The following is a 27739-nucleotide window of genomic DNA, read 5'->3' on the forward strand; positions in this document are numbered from 1 at the left end:
TCATGCTGTCACACTTTCACATTGCTGTTGGATGACTGTATGTCACTCCTGAGGTTTAATTTAGTTGAAATTCAACAGACATTGGGCTAGAAGGGCCACAAAACATCTAGAAATGCTGATTAAATGAAAACTTGTAATTTGTCTCCTACTTTTTCTGTGACTGAATGCAATTTGTAGTTAAAATGCAGAAATTTGCGAAAGTTTTTTCATCCTTATTAAAACCCTCTAGTCATGTGAGGTTATCACATCCACGCAGACTGTCACTCCCCTAAACCAACTACTCTCCCTCTTTCATATGGCATTTATTAAAACCCTCTAGTCATGTGAGGTTATCACATCCACGCATGCTGTCACTCCCCCAAACCAACTGCTCTCCCTCTTTCATATGGCATTACTTTCAGATATTTTACAATAACTTATTAATAAAATAAAGTTTATTGGTGTGGTGTCCCACAAAGTTCTTGTTTTTAAAACCTATGTCAATAGTCCAAGACAGGATCATTTAAAACGTGTCGTTAAATAAAGAGAAGAAAAAAGTGAACTGCACAGTTTGAAACTTTAAGTCGAATATATTCTTAAAGACCAAACTATTAAAAAAAGATAAAAACTTGCAGGTCAGCTAACGTTACACCCTCCCTTTGATTGACAACCGGAAGAACGAATGAAATAATTAGTCTGGGCGCGTATGGGCGGGGCTATGAGACACAGACATTTCGGTGGGCGTGTCTAAAGCGGATGAGCGTTCGTCTGTTCATCATTGTTTTCGTGTTGTAGACCTCAGCAGACAGATAAGAGACGAAAGCCGAAGACGGTAACCGTGATCTACTTTTTACTCTAGGTTTTATTCTACCTGGTCTGTTGTTTAAGAAACGTTATATTGCATAGTTATCTTTATTTTGTATATTTGCCAAAATAGTTATGTTTTAAAGAGTGAAGATTTGAATAGAGTGAAGCATGATCGCTGCTCATCTCCTCCTCCGCACACAAGGGCAACGCTCCTCGTGTAACACGTTTAAATTATGTATAAATGAGAGTTAGGTGTATTTAGCTATTTGTTTTTATGCATTTATCAACCTCGGAATGTACAGTACTTACAGTATGAATAAGTAAGAGCAATGTAAAGGTAAATGCATGGAGATGAATGTACAACTAACACTTAAAAATCACCCTGACAGTATCAAAGATGTTTGCCAAATCCACAAAGAACCTGTTGTCAGAGATCGACCCAGAAGGCTGTTTGGTTCCCGTGTCTCGGTTGAACGATTCGGATAGTCTGGTTCCTTTGGGTCTCGTCATCAAGCGCAACCGGTATTGGTTCTGGCAGAAGCCGAAGTATCTGCCGTCAGACTTCAAACTATCTGATGTTCTGGTTGGCGATCCCATTAATCCAGGTACAGCTCAACTTCTCTTTTCATGCGTTGATGTATACTGAAACTTATTTTATTAAAGATGTTAAATAATCCCTGCTTATTAAAACAATAGGAGCTATAACAGAATTTTTGGATTTAATGGTTGAAATGGAAATTGTATTGGTTTTAAAGGAAAATATAATGATCTCTCCTGGAAATAACAGGAACACAATACATAAAGTAATGGTTTTAAAGACCTACTGAAAGTGCCTTTGTTTAATGTGTAGATGTCTCACTGAAACAGGAAGTGGGACATTGAGCGGCTCTTCACCCTTTATAGTGCTAGTAACAGTTTGTTTACTTTACAGCGTACAATCTGATGAGAAGCTAAAGTGCAGGTAGTAATAAAATCAGTGAAAAGTGGTGGAAGTCTGTTTTGAATGCATATCTTCCAAATGCAAAGGGCTTAATGTTTTGGAGAGCACTAGTTTACAGATATCCTCAAAGCTAACACATTCATACTAAAAGCAAATCACTTAAATTTCAATTTCATGGGGACTTTGATGGTAAACAGCTGATGGTTCATTGTGGTATTAGAATCCATTATGCTTTTTAAGCATGGGTGCCTAAAAACAACATATACATAAATACATATTTAGATTCTTTACACTTCCCTCAAAGACCACTTTTGTCATTAAAATGACCAACCAATCATGTTTGTGAGCTGATGATATATACTGTATATTTTTACCCTCAGTTGTGGTTGAAACAGACTTCATGAGCTTTGACGGCAAAGTCGTGGACAAAAAAAGTGGAAGTGTTGGAGCGGATATTGGGCCGGGGAGCATTACTGTAGGGGGTGCTGGCTCATCCAAACTGCAGTCGTCCTTTGGAAACCTTAAAAAACAGGAGGTGGATGTGCAGAAACTATTACAGGATTCCAAAGCTAGGTAACTGACCGCAGTCTTTTTGAGCTGGAGATGATGCGATGTGAATAAATCTTGCACACCCAAAATGAAAATTCTGTTGTCATTTAGAAAACACAGGAGAAGATATTTTGAAGGATGTTGGTAACCGAACAACAGCAGTACTCGTTCGCATCTACTGTATGGACACAAAACCGCCGTCGGTAACCAACATTCTTCACAATATCTTCTTTTGTTTTCTGCGGAAGAAAGAAAGTCATACAGGTTCGAAATTACAAGAAGGTGTGTAAATGATGACAGAAGGTTTATTTTTGGGTGAACTATCCCTTTAAAGACAGATACTGGGTAGGGCTGCACCAACCAGACTGACAGAAAATGTGAAGTCCACACTTTAGGTTTAGTAACTACTAGCTAGTTTTTAACTAACTCTGTACTTCATTAAGTTGCAAACAGCATGGGCAACCGGACCCTGGGCAGAAATAGCAGAGGAAGTGAAAGTGTATGTGTCGTCGGACTACATTTTTTGTTGTTTTTATTAAGTACTACAAACCACACACAATTGAAACTGACTGGTCATAAGGAGTAACAGTTATATGATTTCAATCCATAGGAATTATGTTCACAATAAGGGTTACATTCATTAGTGTCAATAAGGGAGTACAGCAAGACATTAATCCTATCAGGCAGATAGAAGGAATAACCACCAAGTGAGCATTCAAGTAGGAATCTATAGACCTTACAATGATCTTTTCCCATTACTCAAGAGGGTTGCAACAAAATGTATGGAAATACATGTGAGTGGGTTGGGAAATACAGGTCTACTAATGGCAACAACTTAAATGTTATCCAGCAGTTTCTGCTTTGAGCTAAAACACGCAGAAAATCAATTGGTCAAAAAAGCCATGTGACAGACTTGAATTACACTTACTTGAACCTGTTCTCTGGTTGTGTTCTGTGAGCAGAGTTCTGGATCTACAGCACTCTCTGGTCCAGCAGACACGAGAGAAACAAAGGGAGGTGCTGGCAGTAGTGAAGGAACGTATCATCACCACTCAGCCCTGTACGGTCACTGAAGAACTGCAGAGGGATGGCTCATGTACGGGGATGTTCGGATTCAATCAGAAGATAAAGGTGGGGCTTGAGATTTAGACACCGTAAACTGTTTCATACGGTACTGTGGTGATTTATATTTATACATTCATAATTATTTATCCATAGTATAACACACATTGTTTAAGTGGTGTGTGAGCTGTACATTCACCTGTCACGTGTGCTGTTGAACTTGAAAAGGACACGCCTCTTTCAGAGACATACAGGGAGGTGTAGGATTATCCAAAAACAACACAGACATGTCCAGTCCTGCCAGCTGCATCACAGCTGTTTGACACGAAAACACAAAACTCATGTGTCTTCTGTCTCTCTGTAGGTGTCAGTGAATGACAAAGGGAAGGATATTGCTGATTATGACGCTAATATATCTCTCAACATCCCTCCAAAAACCATCATCGCATACGGTGTGATCGAGCTGGAAGTTTCTAACACCGGACACTTTGGTATTGATGCTGTGATGATAGCTGAAATGTATTATTATGTCAAAATATTAACATGACGGCTCTGGGGGATCCAGACTGGCAAAGACTTGATTGTTTTTTGTATTTCTTCATTTTACCAGAGCTGTGCCTGCTGGGAAATGTTCAGGGTGGTTTTGAGGTCGATGCGCCGGTGAAGGTAAAGCAAGCAGTGCCAGTCGGCGCCTCACCAGGAAAAACCAGAAGCAAACTACAGAAAGGTACCAACAACACTGGATTGACTGGAATTTTGGATATTTATTATGTAATTTCTACACGACACCTCTGGATGCATTTAAAGCGACAGTTCACCCAAAACTAGTTACTAAGTTATAAGTTGCTGTAATTTAATTACTTTTCCCTTGAAAAGTAAAGTAAGAGTGTACTCTTTTTTTTCTGAGATTTAATTACAGTTAATTCTGATGTAATTTAACTAAGTACTGTGTAATTCATTTAATAGTTGAAAGAGACATCAAATAAAAATGTTAGTCTAAATTTAAAATGTATGATTTAATGTATCCTTATCACATTTGTATACTTTGGTCAGTTAACAAGAATAATTTATGTAGTTATTTATTATTTATTTGAATTAATTAAATAATTCATTTTGTATCTATCCTTGAATCAATTCTAATTAAGGTTGATGGAGGATATAGAAAGTATTAGTAATAAGTAATTAAATACTTTTTGGAGAGAGTAATGTGTACAGTCATCTAATTCCACTATTGAATATGTAATTAGTGACTAGTAATTAATACATTTTTCAGAGTACCTACCCAACACTGCCCTTCAGTTGTTCCAAATCTGGATACATTTCTTAGTTCTAATGAACGCAGAGAAAGAAATTTGGAAGAATGCTTGCAACCAAACAGTTCTTGGCTACCATTGACTACCTGAGTAGGAAAATGTCTTTATAAATTTCTTTGTTCTGTTTTTTCTACTATGGTAGTCAATGGTGGCCAATTACTGTTTGATTACAAGCATTCCTTCAAATATCTTTCTTTGTGTTCATCAGAAGAAACCAATTCATACAGAATTGGAACAACTTGAAGGTGATGACAGAATGTAATTTCTTTTGGTGGACTGTCCTTTTAATATTGACTGAGTAAGCCCATGTCAAAGATTGAAGTCATAGTGAAATGAATGATTAAAATCAAACTTTGATGCTCATTATCTCATAATAAAATGGACTTTTGCCTGGATTCACAGTTTGTCTAAAAAAAAGAGGACAACATTCTTATCAAGTGAAGAGCTTAGAATTAACATAATGTTGTTGTTAATGTCTATGTGGGCACTTTACTGTGGCTCAGTGGTTAGAGCATGGCGCAAGCACACCAAGGTCATGGGTTCGATCCCAGGGGATTGCGCATACTCTGAAACAAATGTATAGGATAATGCAATGTAACTCGCTTTGGATCAAAGCATCTGCTAATTGCGTAGATGTAATATAGTTATACTTTCTTTTATAGTGTGAATCGCCACCCTTACTAGAGTAGACTTTGTTTTCATAAAAATATATACATATGGAAGCATGAAAATACTTCAGTAAATGTTTACAGAGCCTTTCTTTTTTTATTCTCTTGTAGACCTGGAAGAACTGCAGGGCCAGTTTAAGGTTCTCTCTAAACTTCCAGCCAACACACGATCGTCTCTCTTCCAGCAGATCTGTGTGCTCCTGGAGAACAGATCAGCCATCAGCGTGCTGGAGAATGCAGTGAGTGTGAACATGCGGTGAACATGCTGCATACTGTGAAGAAGATACTGCTTACTGTTTATAAATGTAGAAAGTAAAACAGTACACATCATTCTATCATTCTATTCTATAGTCATATCATAAAATACTGTTATTTCACCTTTTAGTCAAAGGTGTCTTTGTCACATGCAACATAAGGATATGTACTATATGTATACCGTCACTGTGCATGTTACAAGACATGTTGTCCGTCTGTCAGCTAGAGGTCTTGTGTGATGGGACACAGCTGGATTTCAGTAAATTAGATCAAGCATCTGCTCTGCGGCCTACACTGGAACTGGTACAGAAAGCAGCCGGAAAGGGTCCCACCCAGACAACCCCTTCTGGACCTCTTCAACAAAACCCCAACACCGTTCTTACAGCCACCCACCTGCTTATCAGCTCTTTAGAGGGTGAGTTAAATTCAATACAACAACAAAGGTGGATGTTGTCAGGTGTATTTAGGTGATGGAAGGGGTTATAAAGGGAGGTTAAATAAGTTAAACAGAATGTCCACATACTAAACTGCTCCACAAGTTTTATAAATAACAAGCAACTATTCAAACGTCAGTGGCCTGTATCACAAAGGCAGTTTAGTTTTTTACCGGTTTCGGTAAGTTGGCGTTTAGTTTGAGCAGACGCAGAGTTTTCAGGCTCAAGAAGGTGTTGGTGATGGTGATGTGTATCTGACGGAGTGAAGCCATGTATCTCTCGCTCGAAATTAAAAAAGTTTAAAGCTTTAACATGTTAGAGACAAAATCTTTTGCTGCTTAGTGTTTATTTGTATTGTATATTTACATTTATTGATTATAATTCAAAACACAATAATATAATTAATACTCATTTCAGTTCGCTGCTTGGACTTTTAGTGCTGCATAAGTCCACGGCCGTTTCTCAATTATTAGTTTGCAGAGTCCGGTCTTGCGTCCTTCTAACAAACTTTGCAAGTTCGACCCAGACTGCGTCCAACTAACCCCACTTGCGTCTTGGTTACTTGAGAGCGCGTGCACGCGATGAAGGAAGAGCGCAGGTGTGTACAATGTCTTAAAAAGGCCAAAGGGCATTGTTCTTAACGCACACTAATCCCACACTAGCTTGAATACCGCTTTAGAGCGGGGCTAAGCGTATCCCGTCCTGCATCCTATACTGGATATGAATTACAAGACTTATTTGATTAATAAGTTACTTATTCACATTATTGCTTATTTATTTTCTATTAAGCCAGCTTATAGGATACAGGATAGCTGTTCATCAAATATGACTCTGAGGTTCTTGGCAAAATCGCAATCCCTTCTTCCAAAACAGCCAAGTTGGATGGTGAGATCGTGTTGCAGCGTGGGGTGTGCCAGAAACACGAGTAGTTCTGTCTTGGCAGGGTTTAGCTGGAGGTGATGCTCTTTCATCCAAGCGTAGATGTCTTCTAGGCAGGCTGTAAGGTGAGCTGCTGCAGTGGTATCGTCTGGGTGAAACGAGATGTAGATCTGGGTGTCGTCAGCATAAAAATGATGCAAGAAGCCAATGCCCGTATGATGGGTCCCAAGGATGTCGTGTAGATGGAAAAAGCACCGATCCCTGAGTGATCATGTGGTGAGCAGTCGATAGTGAGCCCCTCCATGACACCCTGAAGGATCTGCCGGAGAGGTAGGAATTGTCCCAGCAGAGAGGAGACCCTGAGATTTTGCATAATGCTTGGGTGGCATATCAACATATGAAATACAGAACTATAAAAACCTGAAGCTCCAGTCCCAAATAACTACATTGGGACAACAAGTGTGATTGACTTCACGCGGCGCTTCGCAGACTGATCAACGAATGACAACAAAGTACTGTTTGAGCGATTAGAAATCAGCACTTGCTCTTTCCAGCGTGATCACCTCAAGTCTGTCCCAAAATGCACTCCCATGTACCCTTGTGGACTAGTGCCAAGTGCCCTATAGGTCTGCACTTCCTGAAGTCACCAAGCGTTTATGTACCAAGTCACTGTTTGCCACACATCACACTTTCAGGTGCACATGCCTCACAAACTCTGGATCAAACCTGAGTTGACAGAGAACGTTTATAACAAGCGTTGTGCTACAGCTGAACCTGATCTAAACCAGGTTGGGTTTGTCAACTCAAAACTTACTCTGCAACTCAAATAAGTTAACCATTATGTTTTTGTCAAGTGTGTTCAGTCAGCCTTAGTATAAGATCATTGTCATTCACTTGAGGTTTGTCATGTGAAACCTGCAGTGAGGTGTGAACAAAATTGACCTTTGTTTTCATAAAAATCTTGCCTTTTGTGTTCTGTGTAGAGATGAATGACTCCACCCTGCTTGTGCTGAAAGCTTGCTGTACTCATGAAACCCTGCAAGCTGTGCTTCATATCGTAAGTATCCTCATACTAATAGAACCCAACAACAGTTTAGACCAATAAAGCGATAGTTCATCCAAAAAAGAAAATTCTATCACCATGTACACCCTCTTTTCATTTCAAACCAGTATGACTTTCTTCTGCAAAATACACAAAAAATATATTATGAAGAAAGCTGGTTACTGAACAGTGCAGGCACCCATTCACTTCTATTGTACGGAAACAAAACCAATGGAATTGAATGGTTGCCGGTTACCAAGATTCCTCAAAATATCTTCTTTTTAGGTTTATGTATTCATATTGTTTTGCAGGTGCAAAATATGGCTTTGAATAGGAAGTCTTCTTTGAAAGATGATCCCCTGGCTGTTTTAGCTGATAAAAAAGTTTTCGAGAAGATCAGAGAACTGTTTGGTTCATGTAAAGTGACCCTACGAAAGGAGAAAGATTCACTCATAACGGAAATCAGTAACCCACAGGATCGCCGTCCCCTCATGCTGTGCATAGCTGTGAAGGGGTTGGCGTGTATAGCTCCCCCTGCCTGACCGGAGTACAAAAGCTGAGGTTAAAATGAGCTTATGGGACCAGGAGCTTTAGCAAACTGTACAGGTGGCCTTAAAAGCCTTAATGTGTTTGACTGATGAAAACAACTACCGTGTCTTGTACTTTAAGTGGCCTTAGACCTGTTTGGTCAATGACATCAAAAGAAATACAGTAATTGTTTTAAAAATTTAAAATTTGTAGTGTTTTTACATTTGTATGTATTTTTTCATCTTTTTTAAATGCCACTGCTTTCTAAGTAATGTTCATTTTAAGCACTTAACTATATATTCAATACCATGAAATAAATTAAAAATTATTCACATCTTATTTTGTCATATTTTGTATATTTCACATCCCTGATCTCAGTCATCCAAGTTTCCTTTATAAGAACACGTTTGCACACGAAAATAATATTATTTTGTAATACAGCGCTCCAAAATTAAGGTTCATTTATTAGACAGCTATTTGATTTCAGAAAATACAACTCTCGGTATGTCAAAATATATCAATTTAAGTGAATATGCAAGCTGGATAAAAACTGTATTTACACAGGCTTGGTAAGGACAGTGGATGGAGTAGCCGGGGGGACAAAGAGACAGACACGTTCTTCACAACATACAGTTTAAAAAGTTATAAATTGAGAGATTACTTTGCTTATAATAATGACACAGATATGACACAGTCTATTAAAAGTCATTTCTCTCTGTAAAAGGGATGTAGCTAAATACAGCATTGACTGTATACTGACAGTGTTTTTAAACAACATAACGACTGAGATCATGTTTAGCAACTGTAAATGTTAAAACTGTGATGTTTAGATAAATTAAAATTAGTTGGCTTACTCCTAGCATTGATTCAATTTACCAGATTAAAATGGATGACACTACTGAATCATTTACATACAGTAAGTCTAAAGCAAAAGGTTTCTTACAATATTTGAAATACTCTGGTGACTCAATAACATGAGTGAGCTTCTTAAAGACCCATAAATAGCGGATGAGATGAAACCTGCAGTGTAAACCACTTCTTTTGTAACACTAAAATGACAGCAAGGAAACAGCCGTCTGCTTTCATTACTGTAATGCAGCTTATGCTGATATTAATAGTTTTCTTATAGTTTTGAATTAAGTCATCCAAATCCTATTTATCTCTGTCAACATTTTCCCTCCCAGTTACATTCTTAAACCTACCTACTTTATTCAGTAGAAAATAAAAAAGTTAATAAATAAGTACACTTCCTTTACGTCTGTCATGACTGGATGGCTAGTGTACGTTTGCATAGTGACTGGTAGTCCTGGACCAGCAGGTGGCAGTAGCACAGGAAGTTCCAGTGCCACTGACCAATCAGTGCTGCTGATGATGGAGGTGATGCGTTGCCCTGGAAACCGTGTGACTCAGTAAACCCAGTTCACAGGGACCCACTGAGGTTCTATGGTCAGCTGCTCCACAGCTGCCTGAAGTTTCTCAAAGGCTTTGTCCAGATTGTCATTAACTATAGTCAGATCAAAGTAGTGACTGTACACCCGCTTGATTTTGGCGCTTTCGTCCACTGTCTTCTTTAGGTCCGTTTCCTAAGAGACCGTGAGAATATAAGAAAGACGGAGCGATTTAAATCATTTCTAAAGTCTATGTAATGGAGAACATGAATCGTGTGTAGACATAACTAAGACTGACCGTCAGTAGTTTGGTTGTTATCCCAGCATCCACTACAGCTTTGTGCATCGCCCGGAGTGTCTCAATCTCTGGGGCAGCGATGAAGACTACGAATGGCGTAAACTCGGAAGTCTTAAGCACCTTCAGGGCCTGTTTATGAATCATGTTTATTAAAAAACTGAGAAGAGCTAGGCAATTTTTGTGCCCTATGTACCAGGGCAGTTTTCCTTATTTGTTAAGCTAACATGTAAATGTTAATACAAATGTGATTTCATTAAAATAAAATAAAAGCATATTCATTAATGGATTTTAGTGATTTTTGGACCACACTGTACAAAACTGAAATGATCTTGGCTTGACATCATTTATTTCATCACCTGTGGGTTGACGTCCAGGATGCAGGTACGGGCCGTCTGAACGACTTCATGGATGGAGTCCATATTGGTACCGTACAGATTACCGTCATATTCTCCATGCTCCAGGTAACGGCTTGCTTTGATGTCTGCCTCCATCTCCGCCCTGGACACAAAGCAGTACGACTGGCCGTCCTTTTCATCATCACGTGGATGGCGAGATGTGACTGAGAAAAAAAGAGGTTACATTTTCAATGTTCTGCTTTCATAGTTAAAATGGCAGTCTTTTTTCAGACATGGTTTAACTCACAAGGTACAGTAGTTCCATAGCGTAAAGGGTTCAAAATGATAAGACGGTTCTTGAGACTTCGACGTCCCACACCTTGTGCACCAATCAACACCAGAGTTTTTCTCTGGAATGGAGGCATCTTTGCTACTTCCTCATAGATCTGTAACTCATGGCGATCAAACTCTGTTAAAGAGAGAAAATGTTATTAGGTTAAGAAACTATATTTTAAAACAATGATTTGACATTCGTGATCTGTGATGTCTTCACGGCGAGTAAAAAATAAACCTTTCATGTTTGGCAATTCTTACCCGCATTCTTCGCTGTTAAGTACATCACTTTCTTTTTCTTCTTTTTTCCAGTTAATGTCCCACATAGAATTCCTGAAAAATAATAATGAGTTAGAATATTATGCAACAGAAATGATGGTCAAGTTCAAAATTCTTCATTATGTAAACATTAAAGGTGGGGTGCCACAGAGTTTCATGCATTCTGACTTCTTTACACTGTTAAAACATGCTGGCTTCTCATTCTTGGCATGGAGTAAAATTCGAAAAATGAGTTGGACGTATGATGTAGTATTTCTGTGCTCGACACACTCCCCCAGCGTTCATATAGGTTTCGGAAAGTTTTTTTTCGAACATGAAATTCCCTTAAGTTACAACTTTTCTTAGTCCGTTATTGGACAATATTCCAGGAAAACCATGCCCACGCGTCAACCAGGGAGAGTGGAAGAAGGAGCATGTGTACACATCAACTAGCTGGAGCAAGAGAGAGAGAGCACTGCGTTCCAGAAGTTCAGCTGTGTTTGTTTGTGCACTGCATTTTGATGATCATTGTTATATAAACGGTGGATTTGGAGATCTGATAGATGGAGCGCTGCCAGCGTTGAAAGATGCGGGTCATGAACTGCACGCGGTAAGTGAAACTGAGTCATACGTCTGTGTTTTGATGGCAATCAGCCTGTACTTGCGTAATCTAAATAACACAAGCTTAGTGTGAATCGACAGTTATTTGGAAATAATCTTACAGCTGTATCTGTCTTTTATAAATCTGATTAAACTAAAGACTCTTCGAAAATACGAATTATGCAATACTACTGTATGAGTACTCAAGGTTAATATGAGATTGGCAGAAACTGCGTGCGCTTTAAATAAAATCAAGCATGTTGATGCAAAGTTATCAATCTATAACAGAAACTATATTCACACTGTACCTGACCCATCCAAATCTCTCCTTACAAATGCCTTCCTCTTCTCCTCCAGAAACTGACTGGGGATCAGGCCAGTATGTCCCCCGTTAATGTTACAAGCCTAGAAAAAAACAATTACATAACATGACTGTAGTAGAGTAGGCGGGGCGAGACCGTGGTTCGAGTCCGGTGAGTAATTGTGAATGAGCGCCAGCTTTGCGCACACCGGGCTCGAATCACGTAGGAGATTGGGAGCATATAAAAGGAACGAGCGACTGGACCGTCGAAGAGAGAGGACCGGGCCCGAACATATGTTAAGTTTATATTTATGTTCTTGTGTTTTGTATTTATGTTTTGTTCGCCGGCGGTCGACCGTGAGGGGCCGCCGGCTTTTATTATTTATATTACATGTTTAAATGTTTGCCGGTTCCTGACTCCTTCCTTCACTACTTGAATTTTGTTACAATGACAATATATCATATATATGTCAAAACAGTGTTCTTGAAAATTATCCTGGTTCATGTGCTGCTCACCTGCCACCAGTTGGGGTCCTCCTTGTTCACTATATGCAGAATGTCTCCCTTAGAGAAAGCCAGGCCCGCTTCCTTACAAGGTATCAATTTATCCGTTTCAGGGTTGTAGTTGAAATGTGGCTTCAAATACATCTGAAAGACAAAGAATGTGTTATTCCTGCTGACATCTGAATCATATGCTGCCAATTATAGATTAAATGTGTAGTGTACAGCCTCCAAGCCAAAAATAATTCTATAAATTGCCTTCTGGCATAATACAGTGTGCCAGTAATTATATGTTTTTATAAATTACAGACTTGAAAGGTATCTGTGTCAAATGAAGAGATTCCAAATAAAATGGTTTGGTTGACAAATACAAATAAATAAATAAATATACACACACACGCACACATTTATATTTAAGCAACATTATAACACCTAGTCCTATTAGGTAAATCTGAAAACGTAAAACGTTATAAATATGATATATTAATTTTATAAACATGTTTTATATATTAATACATTTATATTAAATACAAATGCTTTTTTATTATTGTCCCTGCCGGGTAAATTAAAATTACAAGGTATTTTTATATATGAAAAGTTACACCTTGAGCTCAAACTTTTGATCTCAAGGTGAAAAAAAGAGCATGTTCTAGTGTTAAAGTAAACAATGACTAACATCTGCATGTACTTCTCTGAGTGCACTTGTTATTTCATTAACGCCGCAGGATAATTCCTCTTTCAAACTGTCAACCTTTAGTCTTTTGTATATTTCACTGGTTTGCACTCTTTTACCCATCTTCTTTTTTAAATATCCCTGCTTGTAAAGTTGTATTTTACATATATAAAATCTATATTTTTTATACAGTGTTAGAGTTATTTGTATGCACAAAGAGTCTGAGAGTAACGTAATTTCAATCCTCGATATGCATGTACTGCACATTTGGTTAGAGCATGGCATTAGCAACACCAAGGTCATGGGTTCGATCCCAGTGATTGCACATACTTGGAAATAAACGTATAGTATAATGCAATGTAAGTCGCTTTGGATAACAGCGTCTGACAAATGCATAAATGTAAATGTAAATATCAAGAGTGTTATATAAAGGACTTCTTCATGGAGGACAACAGGAAGTTTTCATGTGAAATATTTATGGACCTGGTGGATCTTTATCAAAAATGAGGAACGAACTGTAAACATACAGCGGTAGCGGTCTTGCTCTGTATAAACCCAACCACAGAGTAAAGTTCATATTTTAAACAGAGAAACGTTTGATTTGGCACAAGGAACGACACCCCCTGTCAACTCCCTGTCCCAACATTTGCTCTCTGTGCTGTTTTTGCCCTTCGTTAATATTTATTGTGGAAAAGCTGGTTTGTGAACAAGTCTGTTCTCAGAATGAAAAATAAATTTAAAATATCGTTACAGATCTCAGCTGTCCTTCTCAAACCTCCAGAATCTCCATATATATTTTTTTCATTAATCATTATTATTAGTCACCCTTTATGTTTGTCCCTGTTAAAGTTTTGCAAAATATCTAATCAGTTAAAAGTATAAAAATGATAAATAAATTATAAAAAACATTTTCAGACATCTGAGGTTTCCGGCCCTCTAACAAGTGAGAAAGACAAAGAGTATAAAGGGTGATGAATAACAACATTAGGACTCGTTTTGGCTTTAAATGCTTTAACATTGGTGACCCCTATAAGGCAAAAGCTCTCTGAGAGAAACTTCCCAATCTATTTCTCTCCAAGCCGATCTCTTTAGAGTAGAAATAAGGGTGTGTGTGTGTGTGTGTGTGTGTGTCCGGCTCCTCCCATCTGCCCTATTTAGTGCAGGTTGTGTTATTAATAGGGATAACCATGCTCACTTTCAGCCTGGTGGCATTCTGAGTCACCCTGAGGGCAGGTCTCTCCCTTCAGCTCCTGAAGTGTAGAATCAGGCCACAGATCAACTTCACAACCTTGTTCAGGACACAGCCAAGAACTGTAATGTCCTGCAAGCCCCTCGGGAGGACTTATATAAAGGAATAAAAATCAGGACTATTGGACATGGGTGCATTTACAATGCAAGATAGGATAGGCTAGGCTAGGATTGGTGAGGTGTCCACATAAGGGTGACGTAACCTTGAATAATGCTTTGAAACATTGTATTACTGTCACTTCTCATGATTATCGCCTTTTTAAGATGAATTGATGTTGTATTCCTCAACTGTAAATGTAATGTAAATGCACACATGTATGTGATAACCTGAATAATGCTTCAAGAATTAAAATAGATTTTCTTATTTTTGAGAAAACAAAACCAGTCTCTCTGCTATCTGCACAAACCCACAACTTTGACTTTAAATTAGTTTAAATCATTACGTTATTACAAACCAGTGCGATATGAAGAGTTTGGTTCCAAAATGAAATATCTCCATAATAAAAAACATGATTTTTTTATGAAATCGAGTTTTAATTGTGTTAGTTTGATGTATTTTGTGAGTTTTTATGACTTAAATCAAAATAAACCAACTGCAGTTTGAGTGATATTAATTGGAATGCACAATAAAACTCTTCATATGCACATTCGAGATATTTCGATTTTTCATGCAGCCCTAATACTAACTGGTCTAAACTGAATGGAGCTGATGTGATGTCTTGCTTACTCTAAATTTTAATTCGCCCCTGACAATTCTTTCATCATTTACTCTTCCTCTTGTCATTTCATACTTGTATGACTTACTTTCTTCTGCAGAACACAAAAGAAGATATTATGAAAAATGTTTGTAACCAAACAGCAATGGCCCCCATTCACTTCTATTGTATGGACATAAAAAACAATGCCGAGTGAATGAATACCGTCGCTGTTTGGTTAAAAACATTTGAAATATCTTCTGTGGAAGAAAGTAAGTCATACAGGTTTGAGTCCCTCTTTGATCATGGCTCAAGTAAGTGCAAAGGTTTACTTAGATTTTTATAATATTTGTGAATTTAGCTTGAGATGGAAAGCCTGAAGCCTTTCCCCTTTTTGGTTGTCAATGTATGATGTAGTGTTTGGATCATTTGACTCACGACGTTGACCGTAATCCGAGGTGCATCTTGAGTGAAAACCTCATTGTTCCCTATGAACGCAACATGTGCCGGTTGTGACTGAGCAGACTGAGACAAAACGTCCATTTTCATTTTTGGGTGAACTATCATATTAAATTAAAGATTTAAATTAGATATATAACCTCTTTTTCCTGCTCAATTGGTCAAACGAAATATGTGACCATGGACGACAAACCAGTCTTAAGTGTCAATTTTTCGAAATTGAGATTTTAACATCATCTGAAAGCTGTGGAAATAAGCTTTCTGTTGATATATGGTTTGTAAGGATAGGACAATATCTGGCGGAACAACAAATGTTTACGAAGCTGGAATTTGAGGGTGCAAAAAAGGCAAAATATTGAGAAAATTGGCTTTGACCTTCTTAATTAGACGCTCTTTAGCAGGCCATCCACTCACAAAAAAATCATAAAGTTTTCATACATTTAAGGAAGGAAATTTATAAAATATAGAACATGATCTTTACTTAATATTCTAATGATTTTTGCCATAAAATAAAAATCTGTAATTTTTACCCATACCCTGTATTTTTGGTGATTACTAAAAATGTTCCCGTGCTACTTAAGACAAGTTTTGTTGTCCAGGGTCACATATTACAAAAGCAACACTAGTCTTTGATGTATAATATTTTCATGCAAACAGTATTTATGCAGATGAAAATCTGCTCAAGTCCACAAACTGAGTTCTGAAGTCAACATTTATCAGTCCACACTGTTTATGGATATCCTAAATTACTAAGAATATTTGTTATATTATATTTTTGGTTAAATAATAAAAACAATAAAACATGTTTATTTAAATGCTACCACATGAAGCAATTTTTTTTGTATTTGGTAAAACCATGAATGATCTGGTGCAGAAGTTGGATGAGGGCTGATGGGTCAACGTGCCCTGAAGCATTAAAGAATTTTAATCCAGCTCTGACCATAAAAGCTGTTCAGAGCAATTGCCAAGATCAAGCAATTTAACAGCATCGAAGAGGAACCAACGATGTCCAGCGTCATAATAACTTTATAAAAACCTCTTCTGCAATGTGAATGGTTTCAGTGCAATAGGAATATGTAACACATCAGTGACATATGGTTTCACAGAACGTGATGTTATCTGTGGCGTGCTGACCTGTGCAGGTGGAGGCGTGTCATTGTAGCTGGGCAGGATTTTAAGAGTAATGCTTCCATTGCAGTCCCTCAGCATGTGCTGTAGCGCCATGGGGTCTATGCCCACACCCCGTCCATTCACCTCCCGGATGACATCACCAACATGAAGCATCCCTTGCCTGTCAATCATGCTTCCATGCATAACACGCGCGATGACAAGGTCGCCCTCCTCCACCCGGAATGTTACACCCTAAAAAAGACTACGCTGTGAAATTCCAGCAAACACACGGTAACACGCACACATTCTACTCAATATTCACAGCTCATCTAGTACACATCTTTCAAAGGTGACTGAACTTCTAGTAAAAGAAATTCATGGCTGCCCAATTGATTAAACAATGAAGTTCTTCGATCTAAAAAAAGCACAGACTCTCATTCGTCCTGGATCGGAAATGCAAGCTGTTAGTAGTTAAGTGTAACTTTAAGTCCAGTCTAACAGAAATCCAGAGGGGATCTATTGCACTGTGAAATGAAGAACATCCGTCACTCACCAGGGGCTCTCCGGCCTTCTTCTGGATGCTGATCATGCGGACAGTGTCAGCTGGCATGAAGGATGAGCTGGTCATGCTGGTGCAGGTGGTGCTGGTGGGAGGAGCGTCATATGACTTAGAAGCCACCTTGTCGTGAGCTTCTAAAAGGGACTGAAGACAAGAATTAGTTTATATCCAAATGTAAATAAATTAATGTATATATATATTAATGCAGTAGACGTGTTGTTTATTGTTAACTAATCATGACTGATGCATTTACAATAATGTTACAATTATTAACATTCGTTAAGTGTTACAGCAAATATCTTTATTTACATTTATTTATGTATTATTGCAGGATCTTTATTTCCAAAAATTACCCAAAAAATTGAAATGGTACTAATGACCAAATGTAATAACAAAGCAAAGCAAATTGTTTTGCTCATTTTACTTGCAATACGTAAAATTAAATCATAATTATTAAACACATCTGAAGATACTGTACCGTCAGTAAGTTTCTGCACTCTACATTTCCCTTGCACATATCTGTAGATAACTATACACGTCTATATGTAGTTCTATAAATATTTATGCATCTTATTTTACTGAACCGGAAGTTCATTTTGATACCTCAAAAAAGCAGAGCAAAAAAAAAAACTCTGCTCAAGGAAACAATGAAAATGAGTTTGTGAGAACGTGCAAAACTCCAGAAAAGTGCACAAACAGTTTTTTTTCTTAAGTTACATATTATTAATGATCTGATCCAATTTTATTTCTGCGACAATTTCGCTTATCAGTCAAGTTAACATCAAGTATCATTGCGACAAACAAACACAAAGCTGATGGTACCTGGAAGTGCGGTTCCTTCAGTATTTTACATAGTTCTGCTGTGCTCTCATCATGGCTGATCAGACTGCTCACATCAGATAGAATCTCACTCACTAGCTCCACGTTATTACTACGCACCGCCTCCAGTTTAACATCCTCCAATCGCTCGTGAGCCTGAGAAAGAGTGGGCGGGGCCAAAACAGCTTGAGTAACTTGTCAGAATCAGAGCCATTGAGAGAGTCGTGTCAACGGAAGTTAAAAAAAATTACGAGTCACGTGATTCATGGAGTCTTCAGATAGTCCCAGGAGGTTATATTTTCGCTTTAAATACTTTATTTCTTTCATTCATTAAAAGACTTACTTCTTTAAATGGGATAAAAGTTTGTCACAATCGGTCTGTTAGCCGCAGTTCCATGCGTGAGTAACTTGTTATTGAAATGCTCCATGAACCTCCATTGCCGTGAAAAAACTGTTGTTGACACAACTCTCTCTCTCAATGACTCTGGTCAAAAGGCAGATTAATGGATTACTACTAGACATAGATTATTTAAACAAATACATCTCCAGGTGTGCTTCAGATAGAATGTTTGGCCATACAAAACAATTATAGATTAATAACTGTAACATACATAGAAAAATATTTGTGTTTTAATTTGTAATCATTTGTTTTCCCAAACAGACTTTCAAGGTTTTTATCAGCATGCATCATCAGTCTTCCAGTTCACAGAAATCTGTAGAGGTATGACTAACGAAATAAAAGAAAAATGTCTTATGTAAAACCAAGTGCGTCACAACGGCTGAGAATAAAAGAGAATTGGCCGCATATCTAAAGCGGATGAAATGATCAAATGATGCGGTTAGTATCGTAAACAATTTCTTATCATAAAACCAGCAAATAAACAGCAACGTGATTTGTAAGTTTCATCGTAGCTCCTCTTCAAACAAGGTGAACGTCAACCAGCATATCTGGAAACCTGAACAATTTCACACAGCTATATTAAGAATTAGAAGAGGCCTCTTGTACATCACATTCTGATGACCTGTGACACAGCAAACAACCCCTGGATCCAGTTTACAAATCTACAAGCACACATACTGCAAGACATGTGAACAGCGACTTGTTATTATCTCAAAGCTTTGTATTATCTGCAGTTAGTTATACTAAAAGGATAGTTCACCCCAAAATAAAAATTCGGCCATCATTTTCTCACTGTCAGATTATTTCAGATCTGTATGAATTTTGTATTTCCGTCGATAACAAAGATATTTGAAAGAATATGGGAAGTCGAACAGTTCTGGGCGCTATTGACTCTCATAGTGGCGAAAAGCTAAAACAAAATATCTTCTTTTGTGTTCAACAAACTTAAAGGCGAGTTAATGATGAGTTTGTGTAAAGTTGAGAAACTGACATACGTATGGTCAGTGATGTAATACCTTCGCAAGGGAACGGACTATAGGGCTTTCCATTATGCCACGGAGGAAGATGAGGTCAATGTCTTTGGCTCCTGTTGAAGGAGGCAGTTCCTTGAGGTTATCCAGGACCTGTTGCATGGCTGATGGGTCACACACACACAACACATTTATCAAAATTAAAATACATTAAGCCGACAAATAGGCTAATTCTTGTTTAACAGGTTTTGCTTTCGTGATTTTGAAACAGATTTGATGTGGAGGCGGGGAGGATCTTAAAACAAAGAAACGTTTATCATAAACGCAAAACTGTAGATACTCTCGTTAAACTCGTTTTGCCTTGTATGACTGCATCATTAAAACTGAATTTTCAGATTTCTGTGCCGGTGACTGCTGACATGAAGTATAGGGTGAGGGTTTCAACCTTTGTTAATACTGCTTTGAAGATGACTACAATCTTATAGACCTCATATTCTAAAAAAATTCTCAGTCAGCACATCACTTACCGATATTCAGCGTGATATCGTTTTGTCATTCATCACGCCAATTGGCTAAAAATCATTTATATATACTTGAATTAAATGTAATTGAATGAATGCAGCACAATAATGTTCAACAAGTTAATTATTTTGAAGCACCACAAATTTACAGTTTACAGTTATAATCAAGCTACAAAATAACTTACAGACCTTTCTGAATATTCAGCTGGTTTGACATGCTACTTCCTATACATTTGACATAAACAGACACTAGCCCAAATGCATAAGAAAGTCTTAACATCTTCAAGATGCTTTGAACAACCTCTTATCAATCATTAACCGATGTCTGCTTTTCACACGCTGAGAATGCCCAAACCAATCCATGCATTATTAAATCAGAAAACACTCAATTAAAAACAACTCGAGAGGCTAGGAAAGGGCATATTCATCATGAAGTGGCTTCATTTGCAATGTACAAACAGCATGCAATTCCATGGTCACCACACCCTCACAGAAACGTCTCCCATGATAAAGCAACACAGCACACAACAGCAGAGAAAATGGCGTGTCAGTGGAACCAGCTGAAAGGAAACACTGAGCCGAGGGTCATACCTGCAGGACATTCAATCTGAGACATTCACTTTCATCAGCACTTTTCTATCACCTTTCTATAACCACATATTGCTGTTTCTTTCTTTCTCAGAATGCATTAGACCTCAGTATAGCTAGTAGTGACTAAAGAGCAAAGATTTAATGGAAAGCTTGGTATGAGTGGAAATTTCACTGAAGTGCACTGAGCTCCTTTTTCACTGCTAGTAATGTTATTTAGAAAAAGCTTAAATCTAGGTAAAATCTTAAATCTGATGTTATATTTCTTAAGCGCACACCAGTATCAGAGTGACCTATGATTGGTAGGAAGAGCAACTCGACCTAGATTCTCCTTCTGAAGAACGTATGCCTGTTAAAAAACCTCCACCACAATCCTATGCACTGCTGTTTAATGTTATGATTGGTTGCCAGGGTGCTGCAATGCGGTAGTTTAGGTGTTCTGACTTGTTTTTGTGCATTTCTTTGTGGTTGCTTATTGACTTAGAACGGCAGACGCCCCACAACATAATAATCTAGTCTATAGATATTGGTCCCTTAGCTAAGTCTATGGTGTTTTTCACCACATTCAACATCCACCAGGTAAGACTGCTAAGAAAGATGACTTGACACAATGTGACAATAATGCAAACTGAAATTATGATTTGAAGCCAAGACCACAGTCTCATCTCACTGGATGCTGTAAAAGTATAGCGTCCTATAAACCTGTAAGAGGTTCCAGGCTGCTTACCTGTGCCAGACCTGGCATTGGCAATGGCCATTATTCCTATTTTGCAGGGCAAACACACGGCAAAGACAAAATTTGTCCTTTATAGAGAACCATGCACCTGGGGGACAGGAAGAAGCATAAAAATGTAGTCAGATAAATGTTATTTTACTCAAGGAGAGTCTAGGATGTGACAGATTGTTTTGTGCTTCATTTGACTTTAAAGCAGAAGTGAGTTGAGGTGAATTTGAATTCACGTTCAATTTTTGGCTGCCTTAGACACCTCTTCCCACTATCTCTTAGATGTAAGAAAATGTAATGTTGGTGATAGGAAGAGTTAATGCAAGACGTAAACTAAGCTATGTTAGTAAATGCGGATCAGTTTATTCTTGAAAGCATGCAGTGTTGAAGTCTTGAGATCATATTTTAATGGTCTTGATAAATTTGACTCGTTCTCGACTCGTACTCGAACATGTTTGGAATTAGACTTATTCCCGGGTCCACTCGAGTCCAATCAAAATATTAAAGACATTGAAAAGACGTCCCTTTATGGGCCAAAAGTAAAATGTGCTTCTATGACTTTTAAAGACGTCTCCTGATTGTCTAATATTGACGTCCAGTGGAACTGATTGAAATTTCCTGGTTTGGGCACACACCGGGCCCGGGGCTCTCTCCCCAGTCAAGGGGCGGGTGCTCCGAGTTTGTGGAGAATCACTGAGCTCGGAGCCCTCGCCATGGGACAGCATGCGAACTCGTGAATTGGGATTTTGTTATTAATGTGTCAGCTCTGTGGATCTGTAGTTTGAGGTTTTAGCTGATATACTTTAAGCAGGAATTAACATATTCACACACTGCTAAACCACTTTAACACACAAAGAATCTGCATATGAAACTCAACAATAGTGAGAATCAACCAAAAGAAAGCTTCATGCTGGGTATCAACATAGTACAAAACTCATTCATGACTCCCAGCATGCATTGCAGTTGATCTATTTATCAGAATTATTTTGACAATTGTCACCATTGTTGAGGTTTGTATGAGTGTTGATGTCAGTGTGTACAACACTGATCACAACAATGGTTATTTTTGTAGGTTCAAATCTGATATTGATTCAGTGCCATTAACATTGATTAAATGGTTGCTTTGCTATCGCACTGCATTTAAATTAATTTTTGTGAAAGTAGTCTCCAGAAACTCAGGTCTCCTCCTGTACGTCAATATCCAACATTCAGAAAACGTCAGAGAAGATGTAGAAAAACCTTTCACTTTTGGCCAATAAAGTGACGTCTTTTGGACATATCTCTGTCGAGGGGAAGGTCATAATTGTAATAAAATTACCTTAACACCCTTTACTATGTGGCCTTTTAGAATCTCAACTCATAATACTTTCAGTCTAGGTAAATAAAATACAGTGTACAGTAACATGCCATGGTATATTATTTAATGCACTCTATGAGCTTGGTGCAAGTTTTATTTTTTCCACCAAACATTTAACAGATTCTTAAAGATATCTTGTGTGGACTCAGACTTGACTCGGACTCGACCCTCTCTGGTCTCTGTCTTAACTCGGACACAACCCTCTCGGGTCTCGGTCTTGATTCGAACTCGACCTACTCTGGCCCCGGTCTCGACTAAAAGACTGCAAGCATGCAGATAAGGGTTGCCAGATCTGTGTGACAAAACCCGCCCACTGGTCAATAAAAACTAGCAAAACAAACTCATCTCTTATATCACTAAGATAACCAAGATCAACTAAATAAGGCACTTCTATAGCCAAAATACAAATGTAAAACCCCCCCTTTTTATGTAAAATCACTGCATAAAAGTAATCAAAAATGTACCATATAAAAATAACTTCATATTATCTCTTAAAATGACAGCGGATGAACAAAAATGTAACCCATAGAAATTAAAAACACATAGCAGCAGATTATAGGGAGCCCAGTTCTGCAGGAAAACTGCAGACTTGGCAACCCTGCTGCAGGTACTCTTACAGTAGTATATCATTGTTGCTTTGTATAACTAAATCTTTAGAAACTGAAGAATACACAGAGGCGTAATTTATTGAACCTTTTTATGTATTTTATCTATCGGAATCTTCTGTTTTAGCTTTAAAACACTATCTCCCTGCGAAATGCCCACTGAACTTTGAAGGACTTTACACTAAACCTTCCCTCAGTAGGATAAGAGGACACACGCAAACATTCTGTAAACTAAACCAGGACCTGTTTTTGCTGATATGTGGATATTCCGGATATCTTTGATGACCTTATGTCTTGTGTGTGTTTTCTATACACCTTGTAATAAACAATCGCACTGCTTTGTTGTAAAGCAGCCAATCACTCGAATTTTAGATGCTGTAACTTTATTTGACCACTTTGACTGAATTTTAAATCAATCAAATTCACAAAAACACAAAAACAGAATCTGCGATAATGATATAAAAATCTTTATGTTTGGTGATAAATTTGCATTTATATTTTAATGCAATTTGTAAATTCATAATCAGTCGTTTTACAAAACAGACCCTGGTTATACAATGACATTTTAATAGTATTTCTCATAATTTGACATTTCCATTCATTCATTCATTAAATGGACTCAGATTTTTTTTAAAGAGAACTACATGTAACTCACCTACAAAATGAGTGTTCACAGAACGTCTGCTCACTTTCTTCTCATCTGGAACTCATGGAGACAGAAACACCTGTGAGGGAGAGGTTTTCAAGAGTTACTAAAAACCAGAAAAGCTGCAGAAAATGCAGCCACCTGTAATATGTTCCAAAGGTAAATAATAAGAAAAACATTTCAAAAGCCGTTTCACTCGGACACACCTCACGATACAGAAAAAAGTCAATTGCAACTTCCTTTTCATTGTGATTTTAATAAATAATATATGTCAGAAGTATTTTTACAGTAAGTAATTTAAGTTTCATCACTTAATACTGATCATTTACTTCCAGTTCAATTTGACTACTCTTGATCTAATGCTTTGCCAACCGAGCTACAGGACAAACTGAGTTGACTCACCTCTGCACTGTGATTTTCTGCGATTATTGTACAGTACATTATGTGCAGTTGCACATTCTCTTACTGATGAGTATGTACAGTAGTAGCTGGAGGCCAAAAGGCAGATGAGAGCATATAACCAGGCCAAGGTGTTTCAAAGTAATGAAACATGTAACAGAACATTTACATTACATGTATGCATTTGGCAGACGCTTTTATCCAAAGCGATTTACATAGGATTATACTATAGATTTGAATCAGAGTAGGCTACGCGCAATCCCGGGGATCGAACCCATGAACTTGGCTTTGCTAGCACCATGATCTAGCCACTGAACTACAGGAAAACATTTATATTATGAAACACGAAAAAAACAAATAAGTGAAAAATAACATGAAGTGCCTGCTCAGGCTATTATTAGTTCAAAATAACTGGAAATGCAGATCTGACTCATCTAAAACCAAAAGAACATTTTAGTCATTTAAAAAAGCAAAAACCTCTTTAAAAATAGATTGACTTGTGAAAACATAACAATGTGCTTCAATTAAAAAAAAACAGACTTTAATATACTATAATACTTTTCCCAATACATGAGGAGATTCTCAGAAATACCAGAAATTGGAGTAAAATAATGTTCAACTATAATTATAGTGAGTAAGCATAGAAGGCCAATGTAACAGTTTTCAATACGTTTTGGAACCGTCTTTTTCTTATTTATCCCTTAATGAATTGAATAGCACACTACTACAAGTCATCATAAAATAATCATAAATCATAAAATATCATGAAGACTATCTTCAAGATTTTAATTCAATTATAACCAAGTGTGTAACACCACCACGGTCTCCCCCTGCTTTTAAATGCTCTATGAAAAATACTGTGTCATTTGTAATAGAATTCTTATTAACAATAACAACCACCTTTGGTATAAATACAATAAATCATATAGAACATGGTTGTACTGTTAATTTTTACAGCAGACAAATGAAATAAAACTGAAAATCGCGACGTCATTGCTTATCCTCAGCTCAATAAAACAATCGCTGTATCGCACAAAGACAATAAACATTCAACAATAAGTACATCTGTTGGTGTTTTTATTGTGAGGTTTCCATAAATGTTGCAAAAGTCGCCACAATAAAGACAACTGATATACAGTGGGACATAAACTTCATTCATACAGTAGTACGTCGCGTTGTAAATAAGTTATAACGAAACAAAGAGCGTTTGTCTACGGAGCTGCTGTCGTGGTTGTGTGCACCTCAAGACATACTAGCTACTTAATTTGGGGTCCCTGTGCTTAAAAAATGTCCATTGCTTCAGTGTTTTCAACCATGCTGGAGCTGTACACATGAACTATTACCGCCGTACATTTTAACGACGGCAACACTAGAGCACGTGCGGCCCATTCAACTTGAAGGAAACGCGCAGCGCTGGGGACTCGCAGATCACATTGCTCGCGCTGTGCTACGACTGTTTTCCTACGCCTGCATATGAATGATTTCATTCAATATAAAGTTACTACAATGAGTTGAAGCTAAAATCGACGTTCTTTGATTCCTGCCTTGTTTTACCTACAACGGTTAGCTGGAACAGTGTAGCCACTGCACGAATCAGCTGTTTATTATTAGACGGCTAACTGGATTTAGCTGGTTAGCGCTCCAATCAAAAGTGTCCCCGGTGTGAGACAGCTGTATAGACAGCCACGTGTAGACCCTCAATGACCCGCACAGCTCACACAAGCACCCGCACCTTCCTCACGAGGTAACCAGTCAATTGTGACTTACCTTAACCGGCCCACCAGGTGGATCTGTGTTCCCGTATGAAATTTAGAACCCCATGAATTTCCAAAGCAGACAGAACGAGATACTTATCCTCTCTAGAGCTCTGTGTCAATCAAGACGGTCGGACTGGCCCCTTTCGTTGACGACTGAGTGGAATGGCCAATCAAAGGCAAAGAATGGAAAGCGGAGACGCCCCCCACACGTACAGTGGGATGTTCTGTTGAATTACTGTAGTAGCTGTGCACGTGCGACTTATTTGAGAAATATGTGAGGATAGTATATCATGTATCCGCCCCACTATTTGCGTAGTTAGTTCATAAGTCATTTATTCACGTTCACGTCGTTCAAAACCTCTTGCATGATTCTTTCTTCTTTGAAAAAGAAAAGAGGATATTTTGAGAAATGTCCTTGTAGTTTTGTGTTCATGCATTGGAAACTAATAGGAGCCATTGTTTGCTTAACAGCGTTGTTCAAAATATCTTCCTGTGTATTCTGCAGAAGAAAGTTGAGGGTATTTGAAAATAATTTTCATTTAATTTGGGGCCAATACCAATCATGACAAATGCAACTGGATACAAATAATATTATATTACATGTATGGGTCTATCTTCATGTAGCTCGCCTCACCTTCAACACACTGTTTCTTTCTAACGTCAGGAATAGAAGAAGAACATAATAATTCTTAATATATTGTTATGAAGAGTTTTGTTTTAAAAGGCAGGTGAACAGAAGCCCCTGTTATCAGCCATGTATTAAACGGCAACCTGTCACAAGTACTTGAGCACCAAATCTTGATTTGACATTAAACATTTTATTACCAACTATTGGATTTTTAAAATGTATAACATTTAACAAGATAATCAATATCACCTTTAAAAATATTAGAGGGTTGAATGGTGTGATTGATCAATCAGACGAATTGAACAGCACAGTTAAGCATTTTAGGAATATTACAGACTGCTTGAATATTCAAAACCATTTGCATTATATTGATTGTATATTGCTAGGTAACTATCATTTATGTCTGTGTATTGCTAATAACACTGATTTCTGTACTGTATATTGAATAGCACAGCATATGATTTGACCAAAGTAAGTACATTAGTGTCAGAGCAAAGGCTTAAAGCTGCATACTGCCACCCTCTGGTCATCAATGAAATGGCGTGATGAATAGTAAACATCTTGCATCATAAAATTGACAATTGGAATCTAAGAAAACACAAGCAAAAAAAACCTTCATAGTTTATAACATGAAGATGACAGTATATGGGCTAAAACTATGTTTATACGAATACTAAATTATCCTTCTCTCTAATATAATATATGTATCCTTAGTTAATAAAGATTAAGCAGTTAGACATCACCTCATATTTCCAATGTCTAAACCAAAAAAAAAAAACACTTTTGAGCACAGTGTTCTAACCTGATTTTGTAATTTTCACCCTCTGTTTGCCTGTTCTTTGATTTAGGAATAATTTCTGGTGTGTCTCTTGGCAGCAAATCCAGGAACACTGAACACAGTATCAGGACTGGCTCTTTTTCCATACCTTAAACAAGTTAGGACAGTCAGAGTACTATGTCAACAAAGAAAACGGAATAAACAATGCACTAAATGTTATTGTCAAATACATTTTTTTTGGATTATCTGATTTATTACAAAACGTTTTAGCAATACAATTATTATTAATATTAATATCATATTCTTAATAAATGTACCCTTTATTTACTTAC

At 37.6% G+C, this 27739-nt stretch overlaps 2 protein-coding genes across 3 annotated transcripts; one reads left to right on the forward strand and one right to left on the reverse strand.

The window, feature by feature from the left end:
- The first annotated feature begins 730 nt into the window (after positions 1-730).
- Positions 731-8795, forward strand: gsdmeb (gasdermin Eb). The gene is made up of 10 exons (XM_056762569.1): positions 731-811; positions 1176-1391; positions 2107-2299; positions 3238-3406; positions 3702-3828; positions 3948-4064; positions 5430-5557; positions 5796-5988; positions 7870-7943; positions 8240-8795. Exons 2-10 carry the CDS (start codon positions 1184-1186, stop codon positions 8468-8470), a joined length of 1440 nt encoding a protein of 479 aa, XP_056618547.1. The 5' UTR covers positions 731-811; positions 1176-1183; the 3' UTR covers positions 8471-8795.
- Positions 8796-8902: 107 nt separating this feature from the next.
- pals2a (protein associated with LIN7 2, MAGUK p55 family member a) lies at positions 8903-26139 on the reverse strand. 2 transcript variants are annotated; one of them, XM_056763015.1, is made up of 14 exons: positions 26012-26139; positions 23855-23924; positions 21241-21337; positions 19450-19568; positions 18037-18189; positions 17209-17358; positions 16680-16907; positions 12486-12617; positions 11977-12073; positions 11072-11143; positions 10785-10946; positions 10499-10701; positions 10143-10271; positions 8903-10039 (listed from the first exon to the last, which is right to left on the reverse strand). In XM_056763015.1, exons 3-14 carry the CDS (start codon positions 21269-21271, stop codon positions 9863-9865), a joined length of 1653 nt encoding a protein of 550 aa, XP_056618993.1. In that variant the 5' UTR covers positions 21272-21337; positions 23855-23924; positions 26012-26139; the 3' UTR covers positions 8903-9862. The 2 variants fall into 2 exon arrangements, with proteins under 2 accessions (XP_056618993.1, XP_056618994.1); XM_056763016.1 differs by lacking the exon at positions 21241-21337.
- Between the last annotated feature and the right edge of the window lie 1600 nt (positions 26140-27739).

Source organism: Triplophysa dalaica, chromosome 12 (assembly GCF_015846415.1).
Source record: "Triplophysa dalaica isolate WHDGS20190420 chromosome 12, ASM1584641v1, whole genome shotgun sequence".
Lineage (NCBI taxonomy): Eukaryota > Metazoa > Chordata > Actinopteri > Cypriniformes > Nemacheilidae > Triplophysa > Triplophysa dalaica.